This window comes from Branchiostoma lanceolatum, chromosome 16, assembly GCF_035083965.1.
Source record: "Branchiostoma lanceolatum isolate klBraLanc5 chromosome 16, klBraLanc5.hap2, whole genome shotgun sequence".
Lineage (NCBI taxonomy): Eukaryota > Metazoa > Chordata > Leptocardii > Amphioxiformes > Branchiostomatidae > Branchiostoma > Branchiostoma lanceolatum.
The window spans coordinates 12,179,592-12,196,943 of NC_089737.1; the positions used below are offsets into that span (position 1 = coordinate 12,179,592).

Below are 17,352 nucleotides of genomic sequence, written 5' to 3' on the forward strand. Positions count from 1 at the left end.
ACAGATTAAAAGTAAGACATTATTATTAGCCAAGACCAGAATTTTAAAGTACAATAGAACCTTTCTCAAAATGTTAACAAACTAATAAGGACAATCAAGGCATATTTAATCAAATCATGACCAGACCAGAGATATACTGTATTAAGAAGAATATTTAGAAGTAGTTGGGATTTGAAAGAAGATGAGCTCGAAGATGACATTTGATGGTTATCACAGAAGTAAAATTCTTTAGGGAGTGGGGAGACTATTCCAAACATTGATGGATTTGAACTTTACACTCATTTGGGCTAAAGAAGTTCTGAATAGAGGGATGTGTAACTTTGAGCTTTGACGTGTTTGGTAATTGTGAAACTGGGAGCGAAAATTAACAGGGCTCGAAATTCATTTTTGGAAATAGGTGCACTGGTGCAAAAAATAAGGTGCACAGAAAGAATTTTGGGTGCACCAGATAGAATGAAGTTGAATGTCAGCAAAACAAAATTACAAAGTTCAATCTGTAATTCTATAACTAACCTTAAAATTTCAAGCAAGTGATACATCAAATAAAGTACAACAAAAGTTTATATGACTTTTTCTGATACTTGCATTTAAAGGATATTCTGTATACTAGTGTACAATAGTACTCTTATCCTATAGGCTACAAGATATCTAGGTGCACTGGTGCACCCACAGTCAAAAATTAGGTGCACAGTTCCAATTTTGGGTGCACACAGGTGCACATGCACCCACTATTTCGAGCCCTGATTAATAAAGTCGTCAAATGTATCAGGCATCTAGATTATGGTTAATGAATTTGGCTGTGAAAAGAGCAAGTTGAAATCTGTTTGTGTCAAAAATATTCAAAATTCTAAGTTTATCAAATAGAGGTAGAGAGTGCGTGATGTGGCCTTATTAAGATAAGGCCATAGAACACAATATTTTCTGCTTGAGTGTGATTCTTCGCATATATCTCTCAACCAGCATCTTGGAATCTCTTTCCAATGAATGAATGAATGACAGACAGAACAGTTGGAACAATGTCCTTAAATATATGAGGGTGCTTCCATATGATCTCTGTAGCTTTTGCGTATAGTGCCTGGTCGAACACCAGCACTATGCTCTTCAAGTGCAGTGCCTCATTGAGTTTCAAATTTTACAACCGCTGAACGCAGTTAGCAACGGTTTAGCCGTCAGAAGTCCGCTAGGGTGTATCTCATAGGTTCAAACTGTAACTTGACCGTATATCAACCAAATAGATCTGCCCTACTGATCGCTAAGAATTCCCGAACAGCTTTTTGTCAAAAGTCAATATCAAAAATCAATCAAAATAGGTTATGTCTAAACATTTGCTGCACCTTTAACATATAATTATGCAAGTTTATAAATAATTTAAATCAAGATAAAGATGTAAAGTATATGTTACAGGCATGTAGAATATATGTTAATTAGTTCTTCATCTTGACCGTTTCCATGACAACCGGTGACCATGAATGCCTATGTATCTCAAGCTATAGCCATGTTAAGAACATTTAGCAGGATGGTATCAATCTTGGTATTTATTACGTAATTTAGCAGTTGAAACTGCCATAAATCAGATCCAAGATGGCCGCCAAAATGGCGCATGTCACCTGATATCTTACTAATAGGTAAAACAACTTGTACTTACTTCTTACCTAGCTAAGATATTTTCTAAGAGTCCTATGGATCATTGATGGATCATTTGGCGTCGTTAGCCAAGTCTTGTTTATGCCTGAAATTCATAAGCATTCAAAATGGCTTGTTTGATAACGTTCCTGTGAGAAAACGTCATTTTTCACCGTTTCCATGGCAACCGTTAAAGAAATCAGCGTAAATATATTTCATTAAACGTATAAAAACGCATGAAATGTAGTTGATATTTATCAAAACCTAATTACCCTTGAATATATTAGATGATTTTTGTCCGCCCTATGGCTTTGAGTGACGTCACAATATCACGTGACAATTCCTAAAAAGCTGGACTTTTGACATTATCATCATGCATAATGATAAAGCAGAGGAATCAACCTTTTCAAAAAAGTAAGTCACCCTTTGTCCCTCTGTTTGGTACCAAATGGCTATTTCATGAATTCCTGATTAACAGCTTTTTGTCAGTAAGTCAATATCAAAAATCAATCAAAACAGGTTATGTTTAAACATTTGCTGCACCTTTAAACATATGATTATGCAGGCTTATCTAAATATCATTTAAATCAAGATAAAGATGTAAATTATATGTCAAAGGCATGTAGAATATATGTTGATTAGTTGGCGTTTCTGTAGGCCAAAGATGGTGCATTCCTGACGAGATTGAGCCGCAGATAAAAATTCGCCATCTTTAAAAAATGACCGTTTCCATGGCAACCTGTGACCACCAGTTAACCCAAAACTTACCCATTTTTCTACAATTGCACCAAGGCCTTACCACCACCCAAAAGTTTTTAAAATCGACATTTTGTCCTTTGCTACAAGGTATAATTACAGACAGACCCTCTTAAAATTACCCATGATGCATTGTGATATTTGCGGCGATTTGATAACATGGCCGTTGGGTGTAATTCCTAAAACCCTTATAACTCCTGATATATTTGACGGATTTTGTTGATTCAAAGCCCAAAATGCAGAAAATGATATGGCCTATCAACATAATGTATAAAACAAGACCCCATAGGTAGCCCAAATAAATGCCTGATTTTGGAAAGTAAACAATACATTGTTTTACACAAAATTACCCCCAAAAATGGACTTAAAAGGCTCATAGCTTCTTATAGAGTCAAATTATCAACCAAAAACATACTATTTCGTGATTCCTGTGGTATCTTTTGCCTACAAACCGATTTTCACCGAAAATTATTGATGTTTGATATTTTGTCCCAGTCCTCTGAATTAAGTCCCAAAAATCGAAGTCCATTTTGATGACGTCACCATATCACGTGATAATTCCTAAAAAGCTGGACTTTTGACATTATTATCATGCATAATTATAAAGTAGAGGAATCAACCTTTTCAAAAAAGTAGGTCACCCTTTGTCCCTCTGTTTGGTACCAAATGGCTATTTTGAGGGACCTGGCCCATGGACTAATTCCCCTAATACTCATTGGCGTCGAACGTCGTGTGGCCGAGTGGCCGAGATCAAAGGTCACGGGGACGTTGTGTCATTGGGAAAGGAACTTAACACGACTTTATTCGCTCTATCCAGGTGTAAGAATGGGTGCCTGTCTTCGGTTGGGGAGGTAGAAGACGTGAAAGGAGAGGGATGGGCTCTGCCCTCCAATACTATGCCCTAGACACAGTGTATAACAACCCACTTCCCCTACGGCCTCAGAAATGTTATGGGTCTACCTTTACCTTTTATATTTGGAAAGGACGACAGAAATAACACAATGCCAACTGTTTTATTTCATTACACCAATAATAACGACCATCACCATATTCCACTCCCATTGTGAATGTGCTGTACTTTTGTTTTATCATGTCGACGTCTCATCAAAAGTGTTTCGGAGAATTCCTTTTGTCACCCTCAGTTGGCATCGCTTCCGACTGTCTGTGAACAAAGATATTGATGTATGAAGCCACCTTAAGCTTATAATTAATCATTATTAAGATATCTATAATCATTGCTAAGTGTTGACACTATATCCCAAACTGTGAAATAGGCCCACCATGTTTGACACCTGTCACAAATATTGTACGTTAAACATATGGAAAAAAACATGAGACTAGATGCGCCAAAAATAATTACTCAAGCAACTGGACAAACAACATTTAGTCAGTTTTACTGTACTAAAACAACAGTAGCTAATTGAACTATTGGCATAAAACTTTGTATTGAATTAATATTCTTTAAAGACTACTTCAAGACATCCTAAATTGTCTTAACCTCATTAACATATCTATTCAGAGTTTTGGTATAAAACCTGGTGGTCTCAGTCCTATCGTTAGTCACTGGCGAAAGACAGTGGATACTGTCTGAAATGTCTGACTGTTTCAAGATTTTATCCAGTTGCTTGAGTAACTATTTTTGGCGTATCTTACTACCTGGATGTCTAACTTTCATCAACGTATGAGACTAGATGGTTACGGGAATATAAATGCACAATTACTCGCTTGGCTTTAAGTGAGTGGTGACGTAGAACGTCCGAGTCACGTCTAGGCAAGCTCGGCTAGCAGATACGAGATCGAGAGGTCATGGGTTCGATTCCTGTCGTTCCTGCCCGGACGTTGTGCCCTTTGGAGGGGCACTTAACACAACTTTCCACACTCCTCTCAGGTGTAAAAATGGGTACCTGACTTCGGTTGGGGAGCTAACAGGCGGTGGAAGGATCAAAGAGGGATGGGCTCCGCCTTCCAATACGGAGCCATGCGGTGCCATAGACACCGTAGATAACAACTACGGCGTCTATCCGTCAAAAGCTTGACGGATTATGGCACTACCTTTGCCTTTTAAATTACCTTTTTTTTATCTCTTGAGTAAATGAATTCGTGAGATTACTTTGATTTTATTACAATTGCAACAGTGCAATACACGTGGGACACAGGCAGCTATTGCTGGTGTCGTAACCAACACATAGTGTACCCGTTTCTACACTTGGGTGGAGTTAGGAAAGTCGTGTAAAGTGCTTTTTTTCCAAGGGTCCAAGGGTACACAATCGTAGCCTCTGTTGCAGGCCTCCCGCACGGCGATTTGTCAACTTATCGGGGCCAGGTTCTTTGGCTGGGGGTCGTATCTGCTTATCCGTATGGCGGTTACAGTCCCCCAAGCAGATACGGGGCCCCAAGCAGATGCGGTCTCCAAGCAGATCCCCCCCCCCAAAGAACCTGGCCCCGATAAGTTGAAAAATCGCCGTGCGGAAGGCCTGCAACGGAGTCTAACAAGATCGGTGGCGTCAGGGGATTCGAACCTGGGACCGCTGGGTTCTGGGCCGAAAACCCTACCGTTGCACCACACAATCCAACCGTATCTCATCACCGACTTACCATCTTCTTTAAGATGCGTCTGCTCCTAGATTCCATTGCAGCAAATTCTTGAGCTGTTGGATCGTGTCCAGAGCCATCTCCTGGATAGACCTCCGTTGTTGGGTACCCCCAGATGGCATCACTGTAAGATAAAAAGGCAAAATCATATCCAGTTGTTTGAGTAACTGCTTTTTTGGCGTATAAAAATCATATCCAGTTGTTTGAGTAACTGCTTTTTTGGCGTATAAAAAGGCAATGACGAAAATTGCGTGGCGTCGTGTGGCGTAATAGCTAGAACATTCGGCTGTCAAACAAGGGGACCCGAGTTCGATCCCGGGTTGCCCCAAACATGTCTGAACATGCGTCCCGACGTTGTGTTCACGCGCAAAATGTTTCAAGTTTCCCCGATTCAAACTATGGCCATGTTCATTATGGATGACATCCGCGCGCGCATCAATTTTCGTCCATTTCCACAAAAAAAACGTTAACGTTTTCTACCATACTGTAAATCATGCAAAGCAGCTATAAAATGGGCATATACGCTCGTATATACCGTAAATTGCAAAGAGATATTTCGGGCCGAAATGGATACTAATGTCTAGAGTACCAAACTCAGAGAAGAAGATGTGAAAGACCAAAAAATTAATAATCCATTCTTTGGTAAACTATTCTCTGACTGTGCGTTAAGTCATCTGTTCAACCTTCCTGACCACGTAGATTTCGTAATGAAGGCAACTTTTTTTGTTTGAAAACTTTTTTTTCTTCGCACGCTCGCATCAGTTTTGGGGTTCCCAGAGGATGTCATTCATATAATCAAATCAACATGGCCTAACAGCTAGCAGGTGTTAGACGTGACGGGAACGTACCTTGGGCTGCCAGTTTGGCTGCATTGGGAGGAGTTCTGCGCCTGCGTGCCCATCCCTCGGAGTTGTCAATCAGCGTTGCCATGACAACTATCGTGACAAGAAGAATGCAGACGGACAACTTCGAATTCATGATGCAGCTTCGGACGAAAAAAAAAACGGAAACAGTCGTCATCATTCTAATATTCTAATACTATGGTTTTAATAAAGTGTAAACTTTTTTATGCACAAAATGTCGACTGTTTGGGACAGAAAGTATCAGCCATTATAGAATACATCCAACTCTTTTTACTTACGTTTTTCGCTGGCGAATTTACAGCAAATATTCACAAAGTTTACAACACGGAAACAAAGTGAACATAGTAGACGCTCAATGGATCACCAGAGGAAAGAACAACACTTTCTGTACTGCAATTCTATCATCTCTTTACTGTTCACACGACAACGGTAGGAGATATGAAAGCATGGACGTTATGCATAAGGAAAACAGTTCGAGGAAAGATAAAACTACTGTATATGATGCATTTGATATCATAAACTAAAACAAGACATACATACAGGCATAACATGTCACTTATATTAAAAGCACCGTACAATATTTCAGTCGCAAGATTTTTAGGATGACTATGGCAGAATTAAACCGATCATCGACAAGGATCTGATGAAATTTCTTCCGTCACGATTTAGTACAAGTGTCCCTACAACGTCATCGCAGTTGCAGTCGTAAAGATGGTTTCACTAGCCTCCATAGCTGGCTCTGAACCGGCCTTTTTAGGGGCTAAAGAATACACCTTTTGCAGTCAGCCCGTAACCACCAGCCACCCCCGTAACCAAATTACTGGCTGGCTGCAAAAGGTGTTTTCTTTAGTCCCCACAAAAGCCGGTTCAGAGTCTGCTATGGAGGAGGGCCTGTATGGGGGGGTCCCGACAACGCTCTACGCTAAATTCGGACGGCCAACTACGTATTACGCTAAATTCAGGACGCCTCTTTACGCTCTACGCTAAATTCTGAAGCTTCCCAATGCATTATGCAGGACTGAAATACGGCCTAACTGTACTACGTCGTGGTGACACAAAGGTACGATGTAGTTCTCTTCAACTACGACGTGCTTTTGGACGGAGTATGACATGTCAAATACGGCGTGGCAAAATCCGCAGGCCTGGTGAGGGGACACCTGGGGATCTGCTTAAGAGCAAGAGATTTGTGGAAATTGGTTGGTCAAGAGCAACCTTTATAGAAAGTAGCTAAAGATAAAATCGTTTCAGTAGTTTCTTTCAAGATCCTTTGTTCTTTAAAAAGCGTAAATATATGGCCTACTATGAGGGCCGTCATTCCACTTATAACATGTCCTGCTACTGGAGAGAACTGTAGCTAGAGAAAAAACAAACCTTTATGCAATTGAAGCAGGATCTGAATCTAAATCGGTCAAGCGATATAAACGCCATTTGGCGAAACACACCCTGACACCCTGAAACATGGTATAAATTGTCAAAATTAGGGGGAATTTTAAGTTCGCGCTGAAAGGTCACCGCGAAAACCGCGAACATAAAACCACCGTGAACATTTCTACATTTTGCAGTATTTGGGTCACCCTGATACCTGCGTCAAAACGATATGATTTACCGCTCCGGCTGTCCATTACTGAGAAATTGGCCGTCCAACGCCCGAGGCAAATGCTGACATGTGGGCCACCGTATATGGTAACCAGAGGTAATGATAGCTGGAGCAACTATTATGTCCCATATGGATGAATACAACCTAAATTTCTCCATTTTCAGATGAAATGTACCACCAAGATAAGCATCTTTCGTTTTAAAACGCGGGAATTGATTGGTCAAGGGTAACCTTTATAGATAGTGACTAAAACATAACTTGTTTGATCGGCTGATGGCCGATAGATAGATAGATAGATAGATAGAAAACATAACACCGTTTCAGTAGTTTCTTTCAAGATCCTTAGCGTACATATCTGGCCTCCCGTGGGGGCCGTCCTTCTACTTATAAAATGTCCTGCTTCTGGAGAAAACAACGTAGCTAGAAAAAATTGAAACATTTGAAGAAGAATCTGAATTTAAATGGGTCACGCGGTATAAGCACCATTCGGCGTAACATACCAGGACTGAAAATGGTAGAAATTGTCCAAGAAAAGGGGGAATATTTCATCAGAGCAAGGACTTGATCAGAGCATGTGGAGAGCCATTGTAGTACAGCTTTGGTTACAAATGACAAATCTGTCCAACCCTTGTCAAATTATTCAACCTTTTTTAGCAACTTACGGAAGCGAGAATAGACAACAATTCTTCCGCATCAAACCTTTGAAAAACTTTTCATCCTGCCCATCGTCGATTAATGAAAGAACAACAAAAAATCTCAGAACCTACTTCTTTCCTGTTGAAGAGGAACAACAGTTGTCTACACGGGCGGACCTCAGGATGTTTCAGCAGCGTTCTGGTCTTTGATCAGATTGAATAGCGGAGGGGAAAGAATGCAGTCCTTCCAGTCAGCAAGAGAACTACATTTATGCCCATTGGCTCCGGGGCATTATATGTTGTATGATAACTTCTATCAACAACTTTATTCTAGAAGAAGTTTCAATTCATACATTGACTGAACACCCTTACTACATGTTGGTCTGCAGCTAGCTATCAACTACCATTATCATCATCATCAGGCTTAAATCCCTTGCTCTTAAGGAGTCCCCCCAGGACGGTCTCTATTTTTAGCCAAGTGGCTCTTCCGCGCACCAGCAAAAGTGTCAAACTTCTAAAAACAAGATTTTGGGAACGAGTTCGGAGGATTGTTCCATTGTATAAAGGGGGGGTAGCAAAACAAAACAGACTGCGCACTCGTTTGTGACTTAGAGCAAGGTTAGAAAAGTTTGACAACGCTTTACGCACAATTCATCAAGTACGTTTTACGCTAAATTCCGGGTGGCTACTACGCAATACGTAGAATTAAAGTGGTCAATAAAGTTCAACGTAAAATACGCAGATTACGCTCTACGTTGAATTGGAGTGGTCGGCAACGCTCTACGTAAAATTAAAACGGCTCATTACGCTCTACGTATAAGGGCATGCAGCCCCCCACGGAGGCTAGGTTTCACACTGTTGAAGACTTTCGGCCGATTTTGTTGATCAGCAGAAAGTCGCCGAATTTCAAAATCGCCAGAAAGTCAAGCATTTGCCTGAAAATCCCATTCATTGGAGTGATTGGACGGGAGTCGGGGACCTGCGAACATATCGGCCGATCTCTGACAATCGCGCGATGATCGAGAGAACACGTACCGGGCGTATCACTGCCGAATATGCCATGTTAAAGCTCGCAGGCTCGTTGTGCGAGCTATTTTATTGCTGTGTGACGCCGGCTTAAAGCCATCGCACGAAGAATTTGGCAAGGTCCAAGTGACCAAATTTGCACATGCAGTATCTACACGGTGTTCTAGAAACCAAACGAAAAGAGGAGAAATTCGATACTCTCCAAGCAGCGGTTTGGTTCCGACTTGTTTTTTAACGTCTTTTTCTGAGGCGTTTTTGTCGGGCTTGCTTTTTGTCAGGGGTTCTTCTTGTCCGCTAGCCAAACGGACAAGAAAACAACAACTGACAAAGTAGAAAGCCTGACAAAAACGCCTCAGAAAATGTGTCAAATAAGCCAGAACTGAATCTCTGATTGGAGAGTATTATTTGAATGACAAGGCCAATGCTCGAAAAACAACGTGGTTGTCTGATGGGTTGAAGAAAGACTGAGTTACCTGCGGAGTTCTTGTCCAGTCGAATCTCGATGTGACTTCTAGAGATGATGATGGCGGGAAGAGTGGAGAATCACGGCTAGGATCTGGACTAAATACTCCACCGGGCACCGCAATTATAGTAATTAGCAATCGTAGATTATAGTCATTAATCTGGGCGTGGCCTGAGATGTTCGCTCATGTGACCAAACCTCCTTGATGTGACTTATCTTTGCAGTGTGGGTGTGCCATACCTAAAGCTGGTATGTTACGCCGAAGGGCGGTTATACCAGATATACAGATATCGACCAAAAATTCAACTACACTTTATATTAGATAATAAAGATCTCTTAATTTTAAGATTGATATGCTGCAAAAAATATTTCCATACCTTATGGATATCATTTCTTTGTCAAGTAAACTGCATTGATCATAAGATATGTGAAGCACAAAGAAAAACAAACACAACAAACTTTTGGGAAAGTCTAGTTGCGTTTTTAAATCTATCTAAATTTCTTTAAAAAGAAAACATCGTGGTTGTTTATTGGAATATGATGGCTTGACATACAAGCAATATACATGTACGAGTTTCTGACATGTAAAATTACGACTTAGTCTGAAAATGTTTTGAGAGCAAAAATGACAGTACAGAGGTGGGTATGGTTAGTATCAAACTTCGAGTAGTAATTATGGGTTATGGTAATCATTCCGACCTAGATACTAACATGCCTAATTAAAGTTCTTTAAACGACGTTCCATATGGAATAAGATTCAACAAGTACTTCCCATTCAAGAATACATATGCTGGGCATTGTAGATGATATTTGTTAGCACAGTGTAGTTTTCTCTGCATGTTTTATGGTCTTTTGTGCTGTGGACCTCGACGTTTCAAACTTCAGAAATCGACCCCTCGGTAATGTGTAAATTGTGCTAGCCAGGCGTCCTGTGCAGTAAGCGCAACAAAACAGATACATACAAATATGTGTGTTTCCGCCGTACCATTCCACATTGGAACGCCCTGCCTGGCAAGCTTGTGATGACTCCCACCGTTGAGTCTTACCGTGCCAGGCTGGAGGCCTGCCCGCCTTAGCCTGGGACCTCCCCCCCCCTACTTTGCCCATCGCGGGGTCATCTGGGGGTCTTTGAAGTTGAAAAGTTCACGACACTCAATCAATCAATCAATCAACAACAGCATAGCTTAAAGTGTTGGGGTATAACTATGTAGCCTATATTATGGTCGTTTTCTTGTAGGCGACGCCCTTTTGACTCAAGTCATGAACATCCATCTATGGCTTGGCTTCAACAATTATGGCGCCTGCATCCACAGTCACTCCAACATAGCATAGCCAGACCGAAAACATTACCTTCTGCCTATAGCGAAGGTAATATCATTTGGGGAGAGGTGGGGGGCTGCGTACGGACGCATTTCCAAAGCGGGCAGTTTGCAAGAACGGAAAGTATGATGTAAAAGGCAACAAGATCCACAAAACCCTGCTTGAGTTACCCTCCTCCAAAATCTAGATTTAAAAAATGCCCACTGTAGTACCGTAGGAACCCCCCAGAAAGCCCATCTTCGAACTTGACCTTCGTTTTCCCGACTCTCAACAACCTACCAAATATCATTACGATCCATTCATTTTCTCTCGAGTCATGCCACCAACAAACAAACAAACAAACAAACCGACAAACACAAAAGGTCCACTGTAGCACTAAAGGAACCCCCCAGAGGACCAATCTTCAAATACCCTTCTGCCTACGGCGAAGGCAATGTAACACACAAAACGTAAAAAGGAACAGGCACGTTTACACGGCGACTTCCGCTGTCTACATTTGTGTATATTTCGATATATATACACTTTTATTTTCCGTTCACCCAAATAGCCCGGTTTGGATATATCAAGTTAAGCCAATGCCTTTATTTTGCCAATGTAGGATATGTTTATACTAATAACACATGGAAGATCCAATATCGTTTTCTGGTGTCCGCTTCTCTGATGACCCACCACCTCAGCGATCATTATTGGCTGATAAAAAGTAGAATATTTGGTATCTTGTTTAGGTATTGCCATTTGAAAGGGGGTTACATGAATATTTTGAAAGCCCTGTCTGTCCACAATCCCAAATTTGTAAGCCTGGCTGGAATTCATGTTAAATCTAAAGGGCAAAGTTCTTCAGGCTGATAAGTTTCAATGTCTGTAATTTGTGAAGACTGTTGGATTCTTTGTCTTTGTGCTTTTAATTAAGTCGACAGCCGCCTATTTGTGAATAGGTTGAAAGAAAGCAGACGCGTTCGGACAAATTACATGCAAATAACTCTAGATGATTATCCAAATTACGATGACTAGGAGTCCAATGATAATTTCTACCCCACCACAAACTTCTGGGTCTCAAAACGCGATCGTATGAAGTTTCAGATATGTGGCATAAGTATACTATACTAGTTACAAAGTCTGTATCAATATCCACCAAAACGTAAAACCATTATAATCATGTCCTGGCAGCCAACGCCCTTTTAAAAACCTGTAACATTAGGTGAGAAATCTTAATGCAAATGCTAATCTTTAGACCCGAAACCCCACTAACATTGGGGTCCCAACACACTATTGCTGAAGTTTCCTTGTAATGTTTCCATGCATCTGTTTTTGTAAGCTTTGCATAACCAGAAGGCCTAACACACAAGCTTTATACAGTAGGTACAAGCTGCTTAAGACCAAACTGTAAGATTCGATCCATTAACAACGGGAAGAACCCCTACTCTTTTACACACAGTGGTTGGTTCTTTAACGTCCTTGAGGTGTGGCTCTACTCAAACACATGACCTCCATTTAACGACCTACCCGACAGACAACCCTAACGAAAGCTAGGTACATATTTACACCCGAATAGAGTGCGAAAATTTGTAACAATAAAGTACCCTTCCCAAGGGCACAACTTCGGGACCTGTCCGGGATTCGAACTCAGTACCTTCAGGTTCTGAGTCAACAGCCCTAACCACCTTTAACCTAACATTGAGTAAAGTACCTGACTTGTCAGGACAGTAACTTAATGTTAACCTACATCTGTATGTATCAAACTGTGTATTAAGATACATCAATAGACACCATGACACATTTTAACACAAGATGACCAATATTTATTCATCTCACACAGCATAGACAAAAATTTGTGTAAATACAGTTAATGTTTCAATCAACATGAATGCAATGGTCTTTTGTACATTCACATACAAATATGAAAAACAAAACAAGCACACTAGATATAGGTGAACTACTTGTAGCTCACATCATGTAGTATTATACCACTCGTAAACAAAACAATTTTTTCACAGATAAGCAACATCCAAATACTTAGAACTACAGATGCACAATCTTCTTCGTATTGTGTTATTCATTGTATTATGCATATTAAGACTACTGTATTCGAAATACCACCGTTTCACCATAGATCAGTATAGGAAGGACAATTCCTTTTCTTCCACTGAACTATACAAATCAGAGAGTCAGAAATAAGACATCTTATGAGAGGATTGACTTTAAGAAGACTTGAGGTCTGTCTTTAAGACAGCGTAACCGTCTTTCAGTCAAAAAAGGTGTACACGTGTTGCTAACTTGCCAATGGTACAGTATCAATTGAAAAAGCTCCAAGTTCAAAATGGTCCTCCACCATTTCTTGTTGAAAGAGTTTACAGTTGGATGGGTTCACTTTGGAGACGGGGGTGGGCAGGTTGCCTGTCACTAGTGAGGGTGATCTGGCTGCCGTTGCCTGAAAGTAACAAAAAAATATCATCAATTTGACATGTTTGAAAAAAAAGACTATTACTCATAACAAGACATCTTAAAATCTGTGTCCTTTCCTACTTAACTTTGTACTGTCAAGGGTCAATCCCTAAAAATGTATCTATTCCTCTACAATTCTAATACGTTTATTAATAGACAGGTTACAATTAGATTACTGTTTTAACATAGTCCAAAGAAAGGAATTTTCTGTCAAGTTAACTGACACACAACTCACACATATCGTAAAGTTATCTTCAACAGATTGAGCACAGGATTGTTCCACATATACCATGTAAATATACACTACAAGAAAACAGATTGCAAACAAGATGGCAGCATCCACAGGCCTGAGGGCAAGACCAAATAACTTAGACCCCCCCTTCCTCTAGATGGCGATCGTTGTGCAAACAAAATTGCCTTCGTGTGAATCTTGATTCTATAATTAGAATATGATACATAACCAAGGGTCACACAAACGCCATTTTGGTTGCTGTATGGTAACTCAGTGATCGCAGCCTCTTGCATAAGGGTGTGTAACTCAAACCTGTGATGATGATGACACATGCTTACCTGGGTGCTGCCTTAATGACATCATCCACGCGGAGAATCATCTCGGCTGCTTCTGATGCGCTGAGCAGAACGGCACGTTTCACCTTGAGCGATTCGGTGATGCCAAGCTGCTGCATGTCACCGATCTCTCCCGTCTCCATATCTGTACATTGAAGATATAAAAAGGTTACGCAGGGCTGAAAATACTTTTACTATCTGTCCTGTCTCCATATCTGTGCATGAAAAGTTTAAACAGGTCTGTTAGACATAAAAGGGTTAAGCAGGGCTCAAAATACTTTTTACTATCTGTCCTGACTCCATATCTGTGCATGAAAAGGTTAAACAGGTCTGTTAGACATAAAAGGGTTAAGCAGGGCTCAAAATACTTTTTACTATCTGTCCCGTCTCCATGTCTGGAAGACACAGAAAGGTTAAGTTAAAATCCTCAAGTCATGGTGCATAGGGTGGCACTCAATTCTTCCAATAGCCCTTGGGTTACACAACTTCGTGCCATATCACTAAGCAGGGAAAGTAGTATGTACCATTTTTAAGGTCTCTGACTTATAAAAATAAAAGACAGTTAAGTGATTTAAACTGGATAAAGCATGCAGAATGACAGAATCATTAAAGGTTCATATAAGGTTTTATGTCATGCCTGGGCCTCATACGGGTGTTCCGAACCGTGTGATAACTATCGGAATCACATGAGGTTCTAGAGTTGTATCACATGGACTTCCATGGAATATTTCGAATGCATGTCGAGCACGCTGGTTGCGCCGCCGTCGAAAATTCGAATACAGGATTTGGAGGTTGGAATCAATGTTATTACAATTTTTTGTTGGAGGACACAAAACTCTCTCAACTTTTGGCGCATTCCGCATTGAAATGTGTGTTTTCTTGGGTGGTTATGACATAAATAAAATACAACACATTGTATTCCATATCACCCTCGCTCCCAGCCTACGGCCGTCGGGCAATCCTACCCGCGGTCGAGCTGGTACCTCGGGTGATACGGAATACCCCGTGTTGTATTCTATATTTACCATACAACTCACTACTTAGGCTTAATCATTGGCAAACTGTGAGCCAAATGGTGGAGCTGTGAGTTGGGAGCTGAAGCTTGAACCTTGTCCATGAACTTTCAGGACATGAGTACTCACCGATGCCGTAGGTTTTCTTCCCCTCTGCGTGAGCGGCACGGAGCTCGGACACCAGCTGTGAGCTGTCGTAACCCGCGTTGTCAGCAATGATGGTGGGAAGCTGGAGACAGACGACAAAATTCAGTTAGAATTCTAACTGTTTGAAATCATTTATATACAATAGCTTTTATGTACATCTACGTAGAAAATTCTTATAGCTTGTTAGGCTGTCCATGTCAAAATTCCATTGTAATGCCCTGTCTTTGTCAACAGGGCTAGCCCTTTGTAATGGCCACAGGCTAGTTGGGCAGCCCTGGCTGTGTGTGCTTAACAGCCAAACCAATAAATAACTGAATAGAATTTTGTGATGCTGTCGGTCTACAAAGACACCTTACTCTTAACCACGGTAAAGAAAAGAAAACTGTCATTGTGTCACTATCATGCAAGGAACCATCCAGGGTTGAAGAAGACATAGGGGTAGAAAACAGAAATGATGGGAGGATAATATCAGAAAATGGACAGGCATGGCACTAAAGGAAACATTAAGAGGAACAGAAAACCGAGAAGGATGGAGTAAGCTGTGCAAAGCAGAACCACTTAGTATTGCCCTGAGGAAGGTGACAGACAGTTGCCAAAACATCAGCTAGATATCAACCTTCTCCGTACTGCCTAACTCAATAGGGAATTGCATCCCAAACGGCTACTTCAGAGTGCTAAAGGTTAACATTTTGGTTGTGTATTAAGAACTTTGTTAAACAGATGCTGCATCAGTAAAACTAGTGTCCTCATCTCCTCCAAGGTACAAGTTGAAGGTCAGAAGGATCTATTGGAGTTACCATCATATGCAGTACACACTCCCCACAAAGTTGACAAATTTGTTTGTTAACAAGCTCCTATAAATATTTAACCTTACAAATTTTTACTCTACTCTTTCTTGGTCATGTAATTCGCAAGTATTCATAAGGAAAAGAATGCAATAATAACTGCAGTGACCATTTAGATCAAAACTTCACTTTTTCTCCTCTGGCCTAAGCTGCTTTGCAAAAGTTTTCTAATCAGCGCCTATCAAAAGGCACCTATTTAGAGGTGTTGCCAAAAAAAAACACTGTTTGTGTGGATTTAATTTTGCAGTAGGGAAAAAATTGAGTGCTCGTGAGGGCTTGTAGTTTGGGATTGAAAGAATGGGGGTTGGCGGCCAGAAGACAGAACAAGCATTTTCAAGGTGGTTTCAAGTTCAGTGAAAAGTCTACTGCAAAAACTGCGAACATTAACCTTTAGCACACTGAAGTAGCCGTTTGGCACCCCATTCCCTATTGGTTACAGAGTTAGGCAGGAGGGAGAAGGTTAAATCGCAGCGAAAATGTCCACATTTCCAGTACCTGAGTCAAGGCCCTCCCGAACGCCTCGATGGCGATGGCCTCCTTCCCAGGGGTCTTCTGGGCCAGCTGGGACACGACGTGGGCCATCAGCATCTCCGAGGAACCTGCATAACAAACAAACAAATAAACAACAAAGACAACTTTTTAACAATCATCACAACAAGCAAACACATTACCATGAAAACAAGGCTAATTTTGCGACCATTAGAAATATACCACCAATTCTCCTTTTTTCAACTCTGCCAAGATGTATAAAGGTAATTTCGAAACAACTGTGCCAGCTTCAAAAAATCTTTAAACCTCTTCAACAAATGTTTGAACAACAGTCAAACCTGCCCAAGAAGACCACTCAGGGGGAACAAAAAATCTGGTCTATGTGGACAGGTGATTATCTCCGACAGGGTTCTTAATGCTTGTGACAGATGGTCACTGAAATGACAGCTGAGCTAGGCATAAACAAGTTGGTTGTGAACAGATTCTGCATCAGTAAAACTAGAGTCCTCATCTCCTCCAAGGTACAAGTTGAAAGTCAGAAGGATCTATTGGAGTTACCATCATATGCAGAAAGTGATTTAACAAAAAAATACATGACACTGTGTACAATCAATCATGCGCAAGAAGACAATCCAGGGGACGGATAAAATCTGGTCTATCATCCTAGCAGGAACGTGGTACCACAATTTGAGAAAAAAAATCATCATGTGTGATGAAGAAGGACCCCCTCTACCAAAATATCAGGTCAAACCTTTTCTGTAAGATGTTTTTTTTTTCAAGCCTTGGCTCATGTACCATGGAGTTACGTACCTCCTCCAAATATGGTCTTGGTCTCCTTGACGGTCTGTGACAGCACGCAGAGCGCGTCGTGTAGCGAACGTTCCGCCTCGTCCAGAATCTGCTGTGTGGCGCCGCGCAGGATAACAGTACACGCTTCTCCTAGTGGAACACCTGCAAGAACCAACAAATCAGAG

The 17,352-nt window shown here is 41.0% G+C and overlaps 1 protein-coding gene and 1 long non-coding RNA gene across 4 annotated transcripts in view; both read right to left on the reverse strand.

Annotated features, from left to right (window-relative positions):
* Window positions 1–3,376: 3,376 nt before the first annotated feature.
* LOC136421422 (uncharacterized) lies at window positions 3,377–9,640 on the reverse strand. Of its 3 annotated transcripts, XR_010753456.1 has the most exons (5): window positions 9,566–9,583; window positions 8,199–8,270; window positions 5,820–5,956; window positions 4,975–5,095; window positions 3,377–3,541 (listed from the first exon to the last, which is right to left on the reverse strand). It is a non-coding gene; the product is annotated as an uncharacterized lncRNA (long non-coding RNA). The 3 variants fall into 3 exon arrangements; XR_010753455.1 differs by lacking the exon at window positions 8,199–8,270 and having other exon boundaries at window positions 9,566–9,640; XR_010753457.1 differs by lacking the exons at window positions 8,199–8,270; window positions 9,566–9,583 and adding an exon at window positions 7,206–7,224.
* A 3,011-nt stretch (window positions 9,641–12,651) lies between these two features.
* LOC136421416 (T-complex protein 1 subunit beta-like) overlaps window positions 12,652–17,352 on the reverse strand; it is a 57,226-nt gene continuing 52,525 nt past the window's right edge. Inside the window, exons 12-16 of the mRNA XM_066408705.1 lie at window positions 17,189–17,329; window positions 16,385–16,488; window positions 15,027–15,126; window positions 13,888–14,029; window positions 12,652–13,303 (exon numbers count right to left, since the gene is read on the reverse strand). Of these exons, the coding sequence (XP_066264802.1) occupies window positions 13,276–13,303; window positions 13,888–14,029; window positions 15,027–15,126; window positions 16,385–16,488; window positions 17,189–17,329 (515 nt within the window). The 3' untranslated portion in view covers window positions 12,652–13,275. The remainder of the gene's footprint in view (window positions 13,304–13,887; window positions 14,030–15,026; window positions 15,127–16,384; window positions 16,489–17,188; window positions 17,330–17,352) is intronic.